The following is a 17735-nucleotide window of genomic DNA, read 5'->3' on the forward strand; positions in this document are numbered from 1 at the left end:
TGAGTGCCAATACACCCTTGGTTCTTTAATGTATTCTTCATTTATTGAGTAGTTAAAGTAAGCCAATTCCTACCGTCTGGGAGTTCCTTGAAAAGAGGATGGCCAGGACATGCGGGATTTATTTAACCCGGGTCTATCACTTGTATCCATGGCGTTGGACCGTTCCATCTGCCGGTGTACATGTCGGTCAGTGTCCGAGTAGCCGCGGTGTTTGATTTTGATGGGAGTTCGGGGCTGTCTCCACAGGTGTTGCGGGGGTTTGAGGGTGTTCTGCCCCTCTCGGGGGACAGGTAGGGACAGGGATAGGCTTTTCTTGGAGCAGGGCGGAGGATCCATTGTCCAAGGAGGGGAGGGAAACCTGATTTGAATGTAACGGGCAGCTCAGAGACTGACTTTAATGATGAGAAGCTTGATACCAGCACAGCTCCAGCAGAACTTCACCACTGGGTTCAGGAGCCGAAATATCCCAGCTGGAGATCACTGAGGAGGAAGCTTCATCTCAACAGATCCAAGTAATGCTCACGGTGCCGGGGTCCAGGCTGATCTGCTCATAGTCACGGTCTAAAGCTCAGATGGGGTGGTTGCAGGTGACTCCCTCCCTGCTTCGTGCCTTACAATAACTCTGTCCCATCCAGGAGAATCACATCTCACTTGGGATCCTTCCTGGGCTTAGTCTTTTCTAATGTTTTCCTCAGTTGGATTCATTCGGTGCCTCCGCACGCACTTTCCTCATTTAGACTTTCCTCCCCCAGTTAATTTTCGGACTTTTCCTGCTGTCTATTCCCCCCCCCCCCCGGATAATTGTATCTGCACCTTTTTTAAAATAACGTGGTTTAGCAGTTCTGTCTCGAACGGAACTCGCTGCTATTCAATATCATTTTTGGTCGCCTCTTCCCCTCCTCTACTGTGTATCTTCTATTTTTGTTTGTTTTTGATTCCGTCTCAATCAGTAGCTATTCCCTTTTCTGCTGCGCTCCCATTTGCCTGATTTGTTTTGCTCTGATAGATTTCTGTCTGGCGGATCACTGCCCCGCCGTTCCCTGTTTAAATGCCTCTTGGTGTATCTCCCATCTTCACACACGCTCTGACCCTCTCCTGCATGTTATTCGGGGCTGGAATAGGTGCTCGTGTCTCCTAATCGCTAATAAACTTCTCCCCGTTCCTTACCAGCACCGTGTTCCAGACACATCATTCCTCTGTCGCTCTGCTTCTATTTTTATTTCGCTTTTATAAAATCCGCCTCTTCCCGTCCCACGTATTTCCACCAAACTTACAGATGCAGTTGGTAATCGTGTTCGCTTCTGCCGCAGATCTTGCTGCTTTGCCGCTTTTTTGCCAAGTGTCAGTACTGGATTATTGTTCAGCCCTCAATACTGCAGAGTTCAGCCTCTCTCCAAAGCTCTCTCTGCCCCTCAGTCCTTCCTTTGCAGTCTCTCTGCTTCTCTCTTCCTCTCACACTAAAGATCACTATCTTTTTTTCTGTTAAGAAATACTCGCGAGCGCTCTCTGGCACTGAGACACACAAACCACAGTCTAATTCACAGCAATATCTCCAAGCTGCTTCCATCATCACTCCATCTGCCTCTCGTGCTGTATTTTGTGTCTCTACCTGTTTCCTTGCATTCTATGGGTTCCTTTTATTTTAATTGAGAAGCCAGGTGAAGGGTCAAGACCCATGGTGCACAATGCCACAGAAGTGCTTGCTCTGCTTTTGTTAAACTCAGGGGAGAGTTGGGTGAGATATTCCCTCCTCAGGGTTCTCTTTCTCGAAGTTAAAGTGCACAGAAGAAAATGGGAAAATACCTTCTTTTTATGCCCACTTTTTGGTGTGCTCTTTCCATTTAAAACATCACCAGCAGACCTTCTCAACAGTTAGACTCTTCAGTCCAAAATGAACAGGTGCCAGTCTTGCATTGAGACAGAAGATATGGTAGATCGAGATGCAATGATTAGAATCATCAAGCTTGGGTTTTAAAAGCCTGCAGATTACAGGAGGAAGACAAGACTGAGGGAGGTGAGGAGTTCCATAGTCTCGAGGTTTGACAAGGTCCCTCATGGCAGACTGGTACAAAAGGTGAAGTCACACGGGATCAGAGGTGAGCTGGCAAGATGGATATAGATAAAAGCAAAATACTGCGGATGCTGGAAACCTGAAACAAAAACAAGAAATGCTGGAATCACTCAGCCGGTCCGGCAGCATCTGTGGAAAGAGAAGCAGGGTTAACGTTTCGGGTCAGTGACCCTTCTTCGGAACTGACAAATATTAGAAAAGTCACAGATTATAAACAAGTGAGGTGGGGGTGGGGCAAGAGATAACAAAGGAGAAGGTTCTCCTTTGTTATCTCTTGCCCCACCCCCACCTCACTTGTTTATAATCTGTGACTTTTCTAATATTTGTCAGTTCCGAAGAAGGGTCACTGACCCGAAACGTTAACCCTGCTTCTCTTTCCACAGATGCTGCCGGACAAGATGGATACAGAACTGGCTCGGTCATAGAAGACAAAGGGTAGCAGTGGATGGGTGCTTTTCTGAATGGAGGGCTGTGACTAGTGGTGTTCCGCAGGGATCAGTGCTGGGACCTTTGCTGTTTGTATTATATATAAATGATTTGGAGGAAAATGTAGCTGGTCTGATTAATAAGTTTGCGGACGACACAAAGGTTGGTGGAGTTGCGGATAGTGATGAGGATTGTCAGAGGATACAGCAGGATATAGATCGGTTGGAGACTCGGGCGGAGAAATGGCAGATGGCGTTTAATCCGGACAAATGTCAGGCAATGCATTTTGGAAGGTCTAATGTAGGTGGGAGGTATACAGTAAATGGCAGAACCCTTAGGAGTATTGACAGGCAGAGAGATCTGGGCGTACAGGTCCACAGGTCACTGAAAGTGGCAACGCAGGTGGATAAGGTAGTCAAGAAGGCATACGGCATGCTTGCCTTCATCGGTCGGAGCATAGAGTATAAAAATTTGGCAAGTCATGCTGCAGCTGTACAGAACTTTAGTTAGGCCACACTTAGAATATTGCGTGCAATTCTGGTCGTCACAGTAGCAGAAGGACGTGGAGGCTTTGGAGAAGGTACAGAGGAGGTTTACCAGGATGTTGCCTGGTCTGGAGGGCATTAGCTATGAGGAGAGGTTGGATAAACACGGATTGTTTTCACTGGAATGACGGAGGTGGAGGGGCGACATGATAGAGGTTTACAAAGTTATGAGTGGCATGGACAGAGTTGATAGTCAGAAGCTTTTTCCCAGAGTGGAAGAGTCAGTTACTAGGGGACATAGGTTTAAGGTGCGGGGGGCAAAGTTTAGAGGGGATGTGCGAGGCAAGTTCTTTACACAGAGGGTGGTGATTGCCTGGAACTTGCTGCCGGGGGAGGTGGTGGAAGCAGGTACGATCGTGACGTTTAAGAGGCATCTTGACAAACACATGAATAGGATGGGAATAGAGGGATATGGGCCCCGGAAGTGCAGACTGTTTTAGTTTAGGTAGGCATCAAGGTCGGCGCAGGCTTGGAGGGCTGAATGGCCTGTTCCTGTGCTGTACTGTTCTTAGTCCTGGGAAAGAATAGGAGATAGCGTAATGTTTGTACACATGACATTTGCTTCCTTCTGTCCCTTGTTTTTGATACTGAACCTGTGTTTCTCCTCTGAGGGATCCTGGTTCTCTCCTTAACAAGTCAAGGTGATGTCCCATTTGTCATCAGTCCCCATGACATACCAACACTTATGCTACACCTGCATGTTGTCCAGCAGGACATGACAGGTGATGCTTTTTTAACCAGTCTCTGGTGTGACTGCTGGGATTCTTTGTGAATGTTCACAATATCTTGTTACTCTTCCTGTTCCTTTCTTTTCCAATGTGTCCTGGTCCTTTTTGATATTCTTAGCCTCTCCTTGAGATTGTTTTTCTCTCCAGTGCAGACTGCCCACCTTTGGTGTACTCGCTTCAATCCAGTGGTTCACTGACTTGCCTTCCTGCTAACATTTGCGTTGCTACAGTCTTTCTCATCTAAGGTTCTGAAAAATTTAACATCTATTTTATAATTGCAAGTTTGAATAATAAATTTGCTGGCCTCAGCCTCCCCCTAGGTATCGAGAGGAAAATCAGCCCGGGTTCCTGCTCCTGATCATTATCCAGTGATTCCCACTGAATGGTAGATATGGGGTGAGACCAGGTTCAGGGTTGACCCTGACACCCTTTGTAACTGAATACCCTGGTAACGCTCATTTCTCTAAACTCAAGGTAAATCGCATGTGTGGAACTCAGCCCAGAGAGAGTCAGCACCTTCAGAAGAGAAAGGGAGCACTGTACCCTAGAGAGCATCCTCCTCTTCAGGAGAGGAGGTGAATTGTACCCTAGGGAGAGTCAGCGTTTTCAGGGTGGGAGGGGGAGGGGTGTGGGAAGAAAACGGATTAGGGAAAGGACTAGATGGACCTAACAGCTTTTTTTCATTCCCCAAAATTTTGGTAGACAACAGACACACTTCAGTGCTTTGAGTCTGTTCAGTCTTCCCTGACGATGCATTGCTCAATTTAATGTGTATACTATTATGGATTCACTAAAAATGACAAAGGGAAAATTAAACAAGCTGAATCATGAATTGAATTTGAATGAAGCTGTGTTGCTGTGTGCTGAAAAGTGTTAAATCTCTGCCACATTTGCCTCCTGTACATTTTTAATTCATTCATGGAATGTGGGTGTTGCTGGCAAGGCCAACATTTACTGCCTATTTCTAATTGCCATTCAAAAGGTGGTGGTAAGCAGACTTCTTGAATCGCAGCATTCCATGTAGTGTAGGTACTCTCACGGTGTGGTTAGGTGAGGAGTTCCAAGATTTTGACCCAGCAACAATGAAGGAACAGAATCAACAGAATGGTATATGACTTGGAGGGGAACATGCAGGTGGTGGTGTTCCCATGTGCCTGCTGCCCTTGTCGTTCTAGGTGGTCGAGGTCCCAGGTTTGGGAGCTGCTGTTGAAGAAGCCTTGGTGAGTCGCTGTGGTGTATCTTGCATATGATACACACTGCAAACATGGTGCACCGGAGGTGGAGGGAGTGAATGTTTAAGTGGTGGTTGGGGTGCTGACCAGGCAGACAGCTTTGCCCAGATGATGTCGAGCTTCTTGAATGTTGTTGGAGCTACATATCTCTAGCCAAGTACTGCTGGGTCATTAGTTTAATTAATATCTTGCAAATCAAGTACCTCAGGCAACCAACATTTTCTAATGGACTTTTTAATGTTTTTTTTTCTAGTAATTGAATACCTGTAGATGATTTGCATGAAGAAAATCTAACTGATTCATACCAAAACAAGTGTGAAAAATATTTTTTCCAATTTTCTTTTCTCCTCTGTTGAAAGTGCTGACTCTTTAGCATGGAACGTTTCCACATGTACTGGACTCTTTGATATCTCCCCAGTGGCCTTTTTTCATGTGGGAGCCTAGAAATGAGTGTTGGCAGTGTAGTAATTTGTTGCAAGAGCATCACAGCTGTGACTAATCCTGCTCTCACACACTTGCTTCCAAATGAATTCAGTGAATAGTGAACAGGAACGATGGCTGATTTTTTTTTTCATTCCCTAGCCAGAAACATCAAGGTAACTGTAGCACCCAAATGCCAGTGGGCTGAGACCAGCTTTTTAAAAAAAAAAATTCATTCATTCTCCGGAAGTAGCTGGTGGGGCTTTCTTGAACTACTACAGTCCATATGGTGAAGGTACTCCCACAATGTTGTTAGGCAGGGAGTTCCACAACTTTGACCCAGTGACGATTAAGGAACGGTGATATATTCCCAAGTCAGAATGGTGAGAGACTTGGAGGGGGACTTAGAATCATAGAATGAAACTGCATAGAAGGCAGCCATTTGGCCCATGTGCAAATGCCAGCTCTTTGGTAGAACTATTCAACTAATCCCACTCTTCTGCTCTTGCCCTATAATCATGTAAATCTTTTCCCTTCAAATCTTTATCCAATTCTCTTTTGAATGTTACTATTAAATCTGATTCCACCACTCTTTCAGGCAGCACAGTCAGATCAAGACAACTTGCTGTGTGTATATATATATATAAAAAAAAATCCTCATTTCACTTCTGGGTCTTTTGCCCTCAACTGTGGTCAATCTATTTCACGCACTTATGCTCTCACCTCTTCCCCTTGTCCTCACCAACCACCGCACCAGCCTTCGTATTCAACGGATCATCCTCCGCCATTTCTGCCACTTCCAGCATGATGCCACATCTTCCCTCCCTGTCCCTTTCAGCATTCCAAAGGGATAGTTCCCTTTGCAACACACTGATACACTCCTCAGTCACCCCCAACACCTCTTCACCCCCTTTCCTACGGCACCTTTCCATGTAAGAAATGGCTGAAGGCACTGGATACTGCAAAGGCTATGGATCCTGATAACATTCAGGCAATAGTACTGAAGACCTGTGCTCCAGAACTTGCTGCACCCCTAGCCAAGCTGTTCCAGTACAGTTACAACATTGGCATCACCTGGGAATGTGGAAAATTGCCCAGGTATGTCCTGTACACAAAAAGGACAGGTCCAACTCGGCCAATTACCACCCCATCAGTCTACTCTCAATCATCAGTAAAATGATGGAAGGTGTCATCAAAAGTGCTATCAAGCAGCATTTGCTTAGCAATAACCTGCTCAGTGATGCTCAGTTTGGGTTCTGCTGGGGCCACTCAGCTGCTGACCTCATTACAGCCTTGGTTCAAACATGGACAAAAGAGCTGAACTCCAGAGGTGAGGTGAGAGTGACTGCCCTTGGCATCAAGGCAGCATTTGACCAAGTATGGCATCAAGGAGCCCTAGTAAAACTGGAGTCAATGGGAATTGGGGAAAATCTCTCTGCTGGTTAGAATCATACGTAGTGCAAAGGAAGATGGTTGTGGTTGTTGGAGGTCAATCATCGCAGCTCCAGGACATCACTGCAGGAGTTCCTTAGGGTAGTGTCCTCGGCCCAATCCTCTTCAACTGCTTCACCAATGACCTTTCTACAATCGTAAGGTCAGAAGTAGGGATGTTCGCTGATGATTGCACAATGTTCAGCACCATTCGTGACTCCTCAAATACTGAAGCAGTCTGTGTAGAAATGCAGCAAGACCTGGACAATATCCAGGCTTGGGCTGATAGGCAAGTAATATTTGTGCCACACAAGTGCCAGGCAATGACCATCTCTAACAAGAGAGAATCTAACTATCTCCCCTTGACATTCAATGGCATTCCGATCGCTGAATCTTCCATTTGCAACATCCTGGGGGTTACCATTGATCAGAAGCTGACCTGGAGTAGTCATAAATACCATGGCTATAAGACCAGGTCAGAAGTTGGGACTCCTGCACGAGTAACTTGCCACCTGACTCCCCAAAGCCTGTCCACCATCTACAAGGCACAAGTCAGGAGTGTGATGGAATACTCTCCACTTGCCTGGATGGGTGCAGCTCCAACAACACTCAAGAAGCTTGACCAGGACAAAGCAACCCGCTTGATTGGCACCCCAACCACAAACATTCACTCCCTCCACCGCAGATGCACAGTGGCAGCAGTGTGTACCATCTGCAAGATGCACTGCAGCAATGCACCAAGGCCTGTTAGTCCATTCCAAACCCGTGACCTCTACCACCTAGAAGGACAAGGGCAGCAGATGCTTGGGAATACCACCACCTGCAAGTTCCCCTCCAAGCCACAAGCCATCCTGACTTGGAACTATATTGCCGTTCTTCACTGTCGCTGGGTCAAAATCCTGGAACTCCCTTCTTAACAGCACTGTTGGTGTACCTACCTCACGTGAACTGCAGTGGTTCAAGAAAGCAGCTCACTACCACCTTCTCAAGGGTCATTAGGGATGAGCAATAAATGGTGGCCTAGCCAGCAAAGCCCACGTTCCATGAGCGAATAAAGAAAAAAGTGCAGGAGATGCAACACCTGCCTTTTTTTTTACCTCCTCCCTTCTCATCATCCAGTACCCCAAATACTCCTTCCAGGTTAAACAGTGATTTACTTGTACTACTTTCAATTTAGTATTCTGTATTTGCTGCTCATGATGTGGTCTCCTCTAAATTCGGGAGACTAAATGCAGACAGGGTGACCGCTTTGCAGAACACCACCTTTTAGTCTGCAAGCGAAACCCCGAGCTTCCTGTCGCTGGTCATTTCAATTCCCTACTTTGCTCCCATTCTGACCTTTCTATCCTTGGCCTGCTAGTGTTTCAATGACGCTAGGAGGTAAGCTCAAGGAACAGCACCTCATCTTTTGACTTGTACAGCCTTCCAGACTCAACATTGAGTTCAACAATTTTGGATCATAACGTCTTCCCCATTTTCTTTCTTTCATGTTATTTTTGCTGGTCCCCCCGTCCCCCCGTTTCTTAATTCTCTTACTTTGAGTTTGGATGGCTGCTATTCTGCTATTTACATCTCATCCTGACATATCTTTGTTTCTTTACATGGCTTTGTACCATGAAACCTTTTGTCATTTAATCTCTCCTGTCTCCACCCTATCACAGACATTCCCTTTTGTTCTTCTGCCCCTCCCCCTTTTCATTTGTTCAAAACCTATTACATTTCTAACTTTTGCCAGTTCTGATGAAAGGTCATTACCTGAAACATTAACTCTGTTTCACTCTCCACGGATGCTTCCAGACCTGCTGAGTATTTCCAGCATTTTCTGTTTTTGTTTTAGATTTCCATCATCCACAGTATTTTGCTTTTGTTTCCATATACTTCAATTTGCCCCATATCTCTTAATACCTTTGGTTAACTGAAATCTATCAATCTCATATTAAAAGCTAACAATTGACCCAGTACCAACTGCAATTTGTGGAAGAGCATTCCAAACTTCTACCACTCTTTGTATTGAGAAGTGTTTCCAAACTTAATTCTTGAAAGAAAATAAAAACAAGAAATGCTGGAATCACTCAGCAGGTCTGGCAGCATCTGTGGAAAGAGAAGCAGAGTTAACATTTCGGGTCAGTGACCCTTCTTCGGAACTGGGTTCTCTAGTCTGAGATTCCCCAACCAATGAAATAGGGTAGATGGAGAGAAGCTATCAGTTCCCTTTGATAGCTTGAAAACTTCAATCAAATCATCCATTAATCTTCTAAATACCAGCAAAACCGTTATTGTTTCATTGTCTCTGGTATATGGGTCCCATCTTTCCTTCCTTGAGGCAAAGAGACAAAGACCTGAGTGTATTTGGTGCACAATTAACCATCTGTCATTAAATTTGGCTGTACCACAGCCCAAGTAAAAATTCTTCAGGATCTTGTGGAGGGTATACATAAACAAACCTTTTCTCCCATCTCCCACCACCAGCCACCCCCGCAATACTTTCTTCGAGTTCATCCTGTCCATGAAATCCTCCTCCTCCCTTAACTCTATTCCCACTAGACTGTTGACTGTTCCCTTGACCCCATTTCTGCTCAACATCTGACCACCCAACTTCCTTTCCTGGCCCCCATACTAGCTGACATTTTAGATTATTTCCTCTACTCAGGTATTGCCCTGTCCCTTTCAAAACAACCATCATCAGCCCCTCCTTTCTAAAAATAAAAACTTCCACCTTGCTATTCCTACAAACAGCTGTCCCATCTCAAACCTCTCTTTACTCTGCAAAGTCGTTGAAAGTGTTACTGCCTCCCAAATCCATGCCCATTTTACCTGCAACACCATATCTGAATCCCCAAATAGACGATTGCATACAGAAAAACTTTTTTAAATTAAATACATGTGCTTGCTTCCTGATAGGTGTGTTCGTGTTCAGTAAGCCCTTGCTCAGGACTACACCCTCAACAATAATTTCAAACAGTCATTGTAATACACAAGGCTCAGATATCTGCTCCATGGAGTCAGTGTGGTCTGCAAAGGTCAGCAACAAAGTTCCTATGAATAGAAAGAGACATCTAGCTCCGATGTAAGTCTATAACTATGAAAGGGGGAAATGATGTCCTGGGTGTAGAGTTCTGAATCGCTGTAAACATGAATATATCAACTAGGAAACAGATGCACGAGCTGACAAAGATCTTTAAATAAACTGTTGACAGAACATTCCCTGTTGATTCAGTTGGCAAACTCACTGCCCAATGTGGGATGGAAAAATGTAGGTTGGAAGGTCCTGCATTCAATTGCTGACCTGTGTAGAGTTAACTGGTCTCAGCCAGTGTCAGAGTTACACAGCACAAGAACAGGCCCTTTGGCCCATTGTGTCTGTGCCAGCAATCAAGCACCTATCAATTCTAATCCCATTTTACAACACTTGGTCCATAGCCTTGTATGCTATGATGATTCAAGTGCTCATCGAAATACTTCATAAATGTTGAGGGTTCCTGCCTCGACCACCCCTTCAGGCAGTGTTCCAGATTCCAACCACCCTCTGCGTGAAAACATTTTTCCTCAAATCCCCTCTGAACCTCCTGTCCCTTACCTTAAATCTATGCCCCCTGGTTATTGACCCCTCCACTAAGGGAAGAAGTTTCTTCTTATCTATGCCCCTCATAATTTTGTATACCTCAATCAGGTTCCTCCTCAGCCTTCTCCACTCCAAGGAAAATAACCCCAGCCTACCTAGTCTGTCTTCATAACTGAAATGCTCCAGCCTTACCAACATCCTAGTGAATCTCCTCTGCACCCTCTCCAGTGCAATCACATTCTTCCAACAGTGTGGTGACCAGAACTGTACACAGTACTCCAGCTGTGGCCTAACTAGCATTTTATACAGCTCCATCATAACCTCCCTGCTCTTATATTCTATGTCTTGGCTAATAACGCAAGTATCCCATATGCCTTCCTAACCACCTTATCTACCAGTGCTGCTGCCTTCAGTGATCTATGGACAAGTACACCAAGGTCCCTCTGACCCTCTGTACTTCCTAGGGTCCGACCATCCATTGTATATTCCCTTGCCTTGTTTGTCCTCCCAAAATGCATCACCTCACACTTCTCCAGATTAAATTCCATTTGCTACTGCTCCGCCCATCTTACCAGCGCATCTACATCGTCCTGTAATCTAAGGCTTTCCTCCTCACTATTTACAACACCACCAATTTTCATGTTATCTGCCAACTTACTGATCATACCTCCTATATTCATGTCTAAACCATTTATGTACACTACAAACAGCAAGGGTCCCAGCACTGATCCCTACGATACACCACTGGTCACAGGCTTCCAATCGCAAAAACAACCCTCAACCATCACCCTTTGCCTCCTGCCACTAAGCTAATTTTGGATCCAATTTGCCAAATTACCCTGGATCCCATGGGCGCTCACCTTCTTGACCAATCTCCCATGCAAGATTAGCAATAGTAACAGGATGCAATTGACCTCACTGCACCTAAAGAACAAAGAAAATTACAGCACAGGAACAGGCCCTTCGGCCCTGCAAGCCTATGCCGATCCAAATCCTCTATCTAAACCTGTCGCCTATTTTCTAAGGGTCTGTATCTCTTTACTTCCTGCCCATTCATGTATCTGTCTAGATACATCTTAAAAGACGCTATCGTGCCCGCGTCTACCACCTCCGCTGGCAAAGCGTTCCATGCACCCACCACCCTCTGCGTAAAGAAATTTCGACGCATATCCCCCCTAAACGTTTCCCCTTTCACTTTGAACTCGTGTCCCCTTGTAATTGAATCCCCCACTCTGGGAAAAAGCTTCTTGCTATCCACTCTGTCTATACCTCTCATGATTTTGTACACCTCAATCAGGTCCCCCCTCAACCTCCGTCTTTCTAATGAAAATAATCCTAATCTACTCAACCTCTCTTCATAGCTAGCGCCCTCCATACCAGGCAACATCCTGGTGAATTTCCTCTGCACCCTCTCCAAAGCATCCACATCCTTTTGGTAATGTGGCGACCAGAACTGCACGCAGTATTCCAAATGTGGCCGAACCAAAGTCCTATACAACTGTAACATGACCTGCCAACTCTTGTACTCAATACCCCGTCCAATGAAGGAAAGCATGCCGTATGCCTTCTTGACCACTCTATTGACCTGCGTTGCCACCTTCAGGGAACAATGGACCTGAACACCCAAATCTCTCTGCACATCAATTTTCCCCAGGACTTTTCCATTTACTGTATAATTCACTCTTGAATTGGATCTTCCAAAATGCATCACCTCGCATTTGCCCTGATTGAACTCCATCTGCCATTTCTCTGCCCAACTCTCCAATCTATCTATATTCTGCTGTATTCTCTGATAGTCCCCTTCACTATCTGCTACTCCACCAATCTTAGTGTCGTCTGCAAACTTGCTAATCAGCCCACCTATACTTTCCTCCAAATCATTTATGTATATCACAAACAACAGTGGTCCCAGCATGGATCCCTGTGGAACACCACTGGTCACACGTCTCCATTTTGAGAAACTCCCTTCCACTGCTACTGTCTGTCTCCTGTTGCCCAGCCAGTTCTTTATCCATCTAGCTAGTACACCTTGGACCCCATGCGCCTTCACTTTCTCCATCAGCCTACCATGGGGAACCTTATCAAATGCCTTACTGAAGTCCATGTATATGACATCTACAGCCCTTCCCTCATCAATCAACTTTGTCACTTCCTCAAAGAATTCTATTAAGTTGGTAAGACATGACCTTCCCTGCACAAAACCATGTTGCCTATCACTGATAAGCCCATTTTCTTCCAGATGGGAATAGATCCTATCCCTCAGTATCTTCTCCAGCAGCTTCCCTATCACTGACGTCAGGCTCACCGGTCTATAATTACCTGGATTATCCCTGCTACCCTTCTTAAACAAGGGGACAACATTAGCAATTCTCCAGTCCTCCGGGACCTCACCCGTGTTTAAGGATGTTGCAAAGATATCTGTTAAGGCCCCAACTATTTCCTCTCTCGCTTCCCACAGTAACCTGGGATAGATTCCATCCGGACCTGGGGACTTGTCCACCTTAATGCCTTTTAGAATACCCAACACCTCCTCCCTCCTTATGCCGACTTGACCTAGAGTAATCAAACATCTGTCCCTAACCTCAACATCCGTCATGTCCCTCTCCTCGGTGAATACCGATGCAAAGTACTCGTTTAGAATCTCACCCATTTTCTCTGACTCCACGCATAACCTTCCTCCTTTGTCCTTGAGTGGGCCAATCCTTTCTCTAGTTACCCTCTTGCTCCTTATATATGAATAAAAGGCTTTGGGATTTTCCTTAACCCTGTTTGCTAAAGATATTTCATGACCCCTTTTAGCCCTCTTAATTCCTCGTTTCAGATTGTGCCTACAATCCCGATATTCTTTCAAAGCTTCGTCTTTCTTCAGCCGCCTAGACCTTATGTGTGCTTCCTTTTTCCTCTTCGCTAGTCTCACAATTTCACCTGTCATTCATGGTTCCCTAATCTTGCCATTTCTACCCCTCATTTTCACAGGTACATGTCTCACCTGCACGCTAATCAACCTCTCTTTAAAAGCCTCCCACATATCAAATGTGGATTTCCCTTCAAACAGCTGCTCCCAATCTACATTCCCCCAGCTCCTGCCGAATTTTGGTATAGTTGGCCTTCCCCCAATTTAGCACTCTTCCTTTAGGACCACTCTCGTCTTTGTCCATGAGTATTCTAAAACTTACGGAATTGTGATCACTATTCCCAAAGTAGTCCCCTACTGAAACGTCAACCACCTGGCCCGGCTCATTTCCCAACACCAGGTCCAGTATGGCCCCTTCCCGAGTTGGACTATTTACATACTGCTCTAGAAAACCCTCCTGGATGCTCCTTACAAATTCTGCTCCATCTAGACCTCTAACATTAAGTGAATCCCAGTCAATGTTGGGAAAATTAAAATCTCCTATCACCACCACCCTGTTGCTCCTACAGCTTTTCATAATCTGTTTACATATTTGTACCTCTATCTCACGCTCGCTGTTGGGAGGCCTGTAGTACAGCCCCAACATTGTTACCGCACCCTTCCTATTTCTGAGTTCTGCCCATATTGCCTTACAGCTCGTGTCCTCCATAGTGCCTTCCTTCAGCACAGCTGTGATATCCTCTTTGACCAGTAATGCAACTCCTCCACCCCTTTTACCTCCCTCTCTATCCCGCCTGAAGCATCGGTATCCTGGGATATTTAGTTGCCAATCATGCCCTTCCCTTAACCAAGTCTCAGTAATAGCAATAACATCATACTCCCAGGTACTAATCCAAGCCCTAAGTTCATCTGCCTTACCTACTACACTTCTTGCATTAAAACAAATACACCTCAGACCACCAGTCCCTTTGCTTTCATCATCTGCTCCCTGCCTACTCTTTCCTTTAGTCACGCTGACTTCATTATCTAGTTCCTTACAGGCTTTAGTTACTACATCCTTACTCTCTACTGACCTCATTTGGTTCCCATCCCCCTGCCACGTTAGTTTAAACCCTCCCCAACAGCGTTAGCAAAAGCACCCCCAAGGACATTGGTTCCAGTCCGGCCCAGGTGTAGACCGTCCAATTTGTAATAGTCCCACCTCCCCCAATGTCCCAAAAATCTGAACCCCTCCCTCCTGCACCATCTCTCAAGCCACGCATTCATCCTGACTATTCTTTCATTTCTACTCTGACTATCACGTGGCACTGGTAGCAATCCGGAGATTACTACCTCTGAGGTCCTACTTTTTAACTTGGCTCCTAACTCCCTAAATTCTGCTTGTAGGACCTCATCCCGTTTTTTACCTATATCATTGGTGCCTATGTGCACAACGACAACTGGCTGTTCACCCTCCCCCTTCAGAATGTTCTGCAGCCGATCTGAGACATCCCTGACCCGTGCACCTGGGAGGCAACATACCATTCGGGAGTCTCGTTTTCGACCACAGAACCGCCTATCTACTCCCCTTACAATCGAATCCCCTATGACTATAGCCCTTCCACTCTTTTTCCCGCCCTTCTGAACAGCAGAGCCAGCCACGGTGCCATGAACCTGGCTACTGCTGCCTTCCCCTGGTGAGCCATCTCCCTCAACAGTATCCAAAACGGTATACCTGTTGTGGAGGGAGATGACCGCAGGGGACACCTGCGCTGCCTTCCTGCTCTTTCTCTGCCTTTTGGTCACCCATTCCCTTTCTCCCTCAGCAATCCTAATCTGCGGTGTGACCAATTCGCTGAACGTGCTATCCACGGCCTCCTCAGCATCGCGGATGCTCCAAAGTGAGTCCATCCGCAGCTCCAGAGCCGTCATGCGGTCTAACAAGAGCTGCAGCTGGACACACTTCCTGCACGTGAAGGAGTCAGGGACATCAGCCATGTCACGGGTCTGAGATCTCCTGCCATTTTTAATCTTAAGCTTAAACTTAGTTAAATGAAAAAGGAATGAAAAGTTTTTTACCAATCACACGATTAAAAAAAAAAGAGAAATAGAAAAAGCCTTACCTTATCTACACACCACCGAGTCCTTTTTTTTTTGGTTAGAGGAGGAGGGCGGGTGGGAGACACTACAGGTGTAGTGTCTCGGGTTCAGAAACGGCCCAAATATATAGGGTTTTACTTACCCAGCAGCCCCCTGGTCTCCGCCGAAAACAAAAAGAAATTAAGTTTACTTTAAACTGACCTTCCCAGCTGCTCACTCGCTCGCACTCTCTGCTCCTGAAAAAGCTGCTGCACCTAGATTAGGGAGGCATGACTCTCCCCACCTAATAGCACATGGTGATTACTCAGTGTGGATGTTGGGTGAGGCCAGGAAAGGGCCTAACTGTGATACCACATGTAGCCGAATAGACTGACACATTCAAGACCTGGACCACAGATTTACAAACTCTGATTCTTGGAACTCCATGAGGACATCCTTAAAGAATCCCTGAAGTGCTCAGATATCCATTTACCAATGGCTTTGTCATTTTTTTTTTTTACACACTTCATTTCTTTTGGTGTAAACTAATAAAAATAGTTTCTGCAGTGTGCACATTGTTTCCTTTTCTTACACTGGTTGGGCTATTGCCCAAAATCTACTTCATCCAAAATGGGGTAATATCACTGAGGAAAATGCAGACTGTAAATTAGCAGTTGCAGCCCAATTGCAATGCACATCCTAGCCCTAGAACGGTACAAATAGAAATGGCACTCTGCTTGAGATTAAATTTAAATTATATATTTTCAAATCAGAATTACAATATTTGGAATTATACCACCAACAACAGCAATTATGGAACATTGTGCTTTTATTAAAAACTAAATGGAGGGATTTGGGACTGAGCTGATGTGCTCAGTGACTCTGCTGCTCAGTTCTTCCTGCCCCTTATCACTGCCCTTAGCTACCAGGCACACATCAGCCTCTGCCTCTCTCTTTGTCTTTAATCACTACAGGGAAACTTAACCTGAATAGACTGACGGATTAATGGTTGGAAACAGCATTTTACACAAACACAGTGCATTGAGTCTGAGAAGCAACAAAGCTGCAGAATTAAAACCCATTTATAAATGTTAAAACAGTGAATTACTTAAATTCGTTTGCACAAAAAAATTTAAGGTACAAGACCTTACGAAATTAGATTTTGTGCAAATAAAAACAATGTTTTGCCATTTTTATACAACACCTTTATGCTGCTATAACATGGTCATAGTGAACACTAACACATATATACTCTCACTCACGCTCCACATAAACGTGCACACTCACAATTATACACCTACGCGTACATGCTCACAATCACACACACACACTGATAGGACTAAGGATGATAACATCAGCAACTTTCAGAACAAGTTGGATAGGTAGAATTACGTAGAATAGACAGCACAGAAACAGGCCGTTTGGTCCAACCAGTCCATGCCAGTGTTGTTTATGCTCTGCTCGAGCCTTAGCTAATTCTATCAGCATAACCCTCTTTTTTTTATTCATTCATGGGAAGTAGGTGTCAGTGGCTATGCCAGCATTTATTGCCGATCCCTAATTGCCCTTGAGAAGGTGGTGGTGAGCTGCCTTCTTGAACCACTGCAGTCCATGTGGGGTAGGTACACCCACAGTGCTGTTAGGAAGGGATTTTGACCCAGCGACAGTGAAGCAACGGTGATATAGTTCCAAGTCAGGATGGTGTGTGACTTGGAGGGGAACTTGCAGGTGGTGATGTTCCCATGTATCTGCTGCTCTTGTCCTTCTAGTTGGTAGAGGTCGCTGGTTTGGAAGGTGCTGTCAAAGGAGCCTTGGTGCGTTGCTGCAGTGCATCTTGTAGATGGTACACACTGCTGCCACTGTGTGTCGGTGGTGGAGGGAGTGAATGTTTGTGGATGGTGTGCCAATCAAGCGGGCCGCTTTGTCCTGGATGGTGTTGAGCTTCTTGAGTGTTGTTGGAGCTGCACCCATCCAGGCAAGTGGACAGTATTCCATCACACTCCTGACTTGTGCCTTGTAGATGGTGGACAGGCTTTGGGGAGTCAGGAGGTGAGTTATTCGCCACAGGATTCCTTGCCTCTGACCATCTCTTGTAGCCACAGTATTTATATGGCTACTCCAGTTCAGTTTCTGGTCAATAGTAACCCCTAGGATGTTGATAGAGGAGGATTCAGTGATGGTATTGCCATTGAATGTCAAGGGGAGATGGTTAGATTCTCTCTTGTTGGAGATGGTCATTGCCTGGCACTTGTGTGGCGCAAATGTTACTTGCCACTTATCAGCCCAAGCCTGGATATTGTCCAGATCTTGCTGCATTTCTACACAGACTGCTTCAGTATTTGAGGAGTCGCGAATGGTGCTGAACATTGTGCAATCATCAGAGAACATCCCCACTTCTGACATTATGA

The 17735-nt window shown here is 45.5% G+C and overlaps 1 protein-coding gene across 1 annotated transcript in view; it reads right to left on the reverse strand.

Annotated features, from left to right (window-relative positions):
* The window catches only part of pde4a (phosphodiesterase 4A, cAMP-specific), a 478599-nt gene extending 477830 nt beyond the window's left edge, over positions 1 to 769 (reverse strand). Inside the window, exon 1 of the mRNA XM_068021346.1 lies at positions 74 to 769. Coding sequence (XP_067877447.1) covers positions 74 to 336 — 263 coding nt within the window. The 5' untranslated portion in view covers positions 337 to 769. The remainder of the gene's footprint in view (positions 1 to 73) is intronic.
* Positions 770 to 17735: the final 16966 nt, after the last annotated feature.

Source organism: Heterodontus francisci, chromosome 43, assembly GCF_036365525.1.
Source record: "Heterodontus francisci isolate sHetFra1 chromosome 43, sHetFra1.hap1, whole genome shotgun sequence".
NCBI classification, from domain to species: Eukaryota; Metazoa; Chordata; class Chondrichthyes; order Heterodontiformes; family Heterodontidae; genus Heterodontus; species Heterodontus francisci.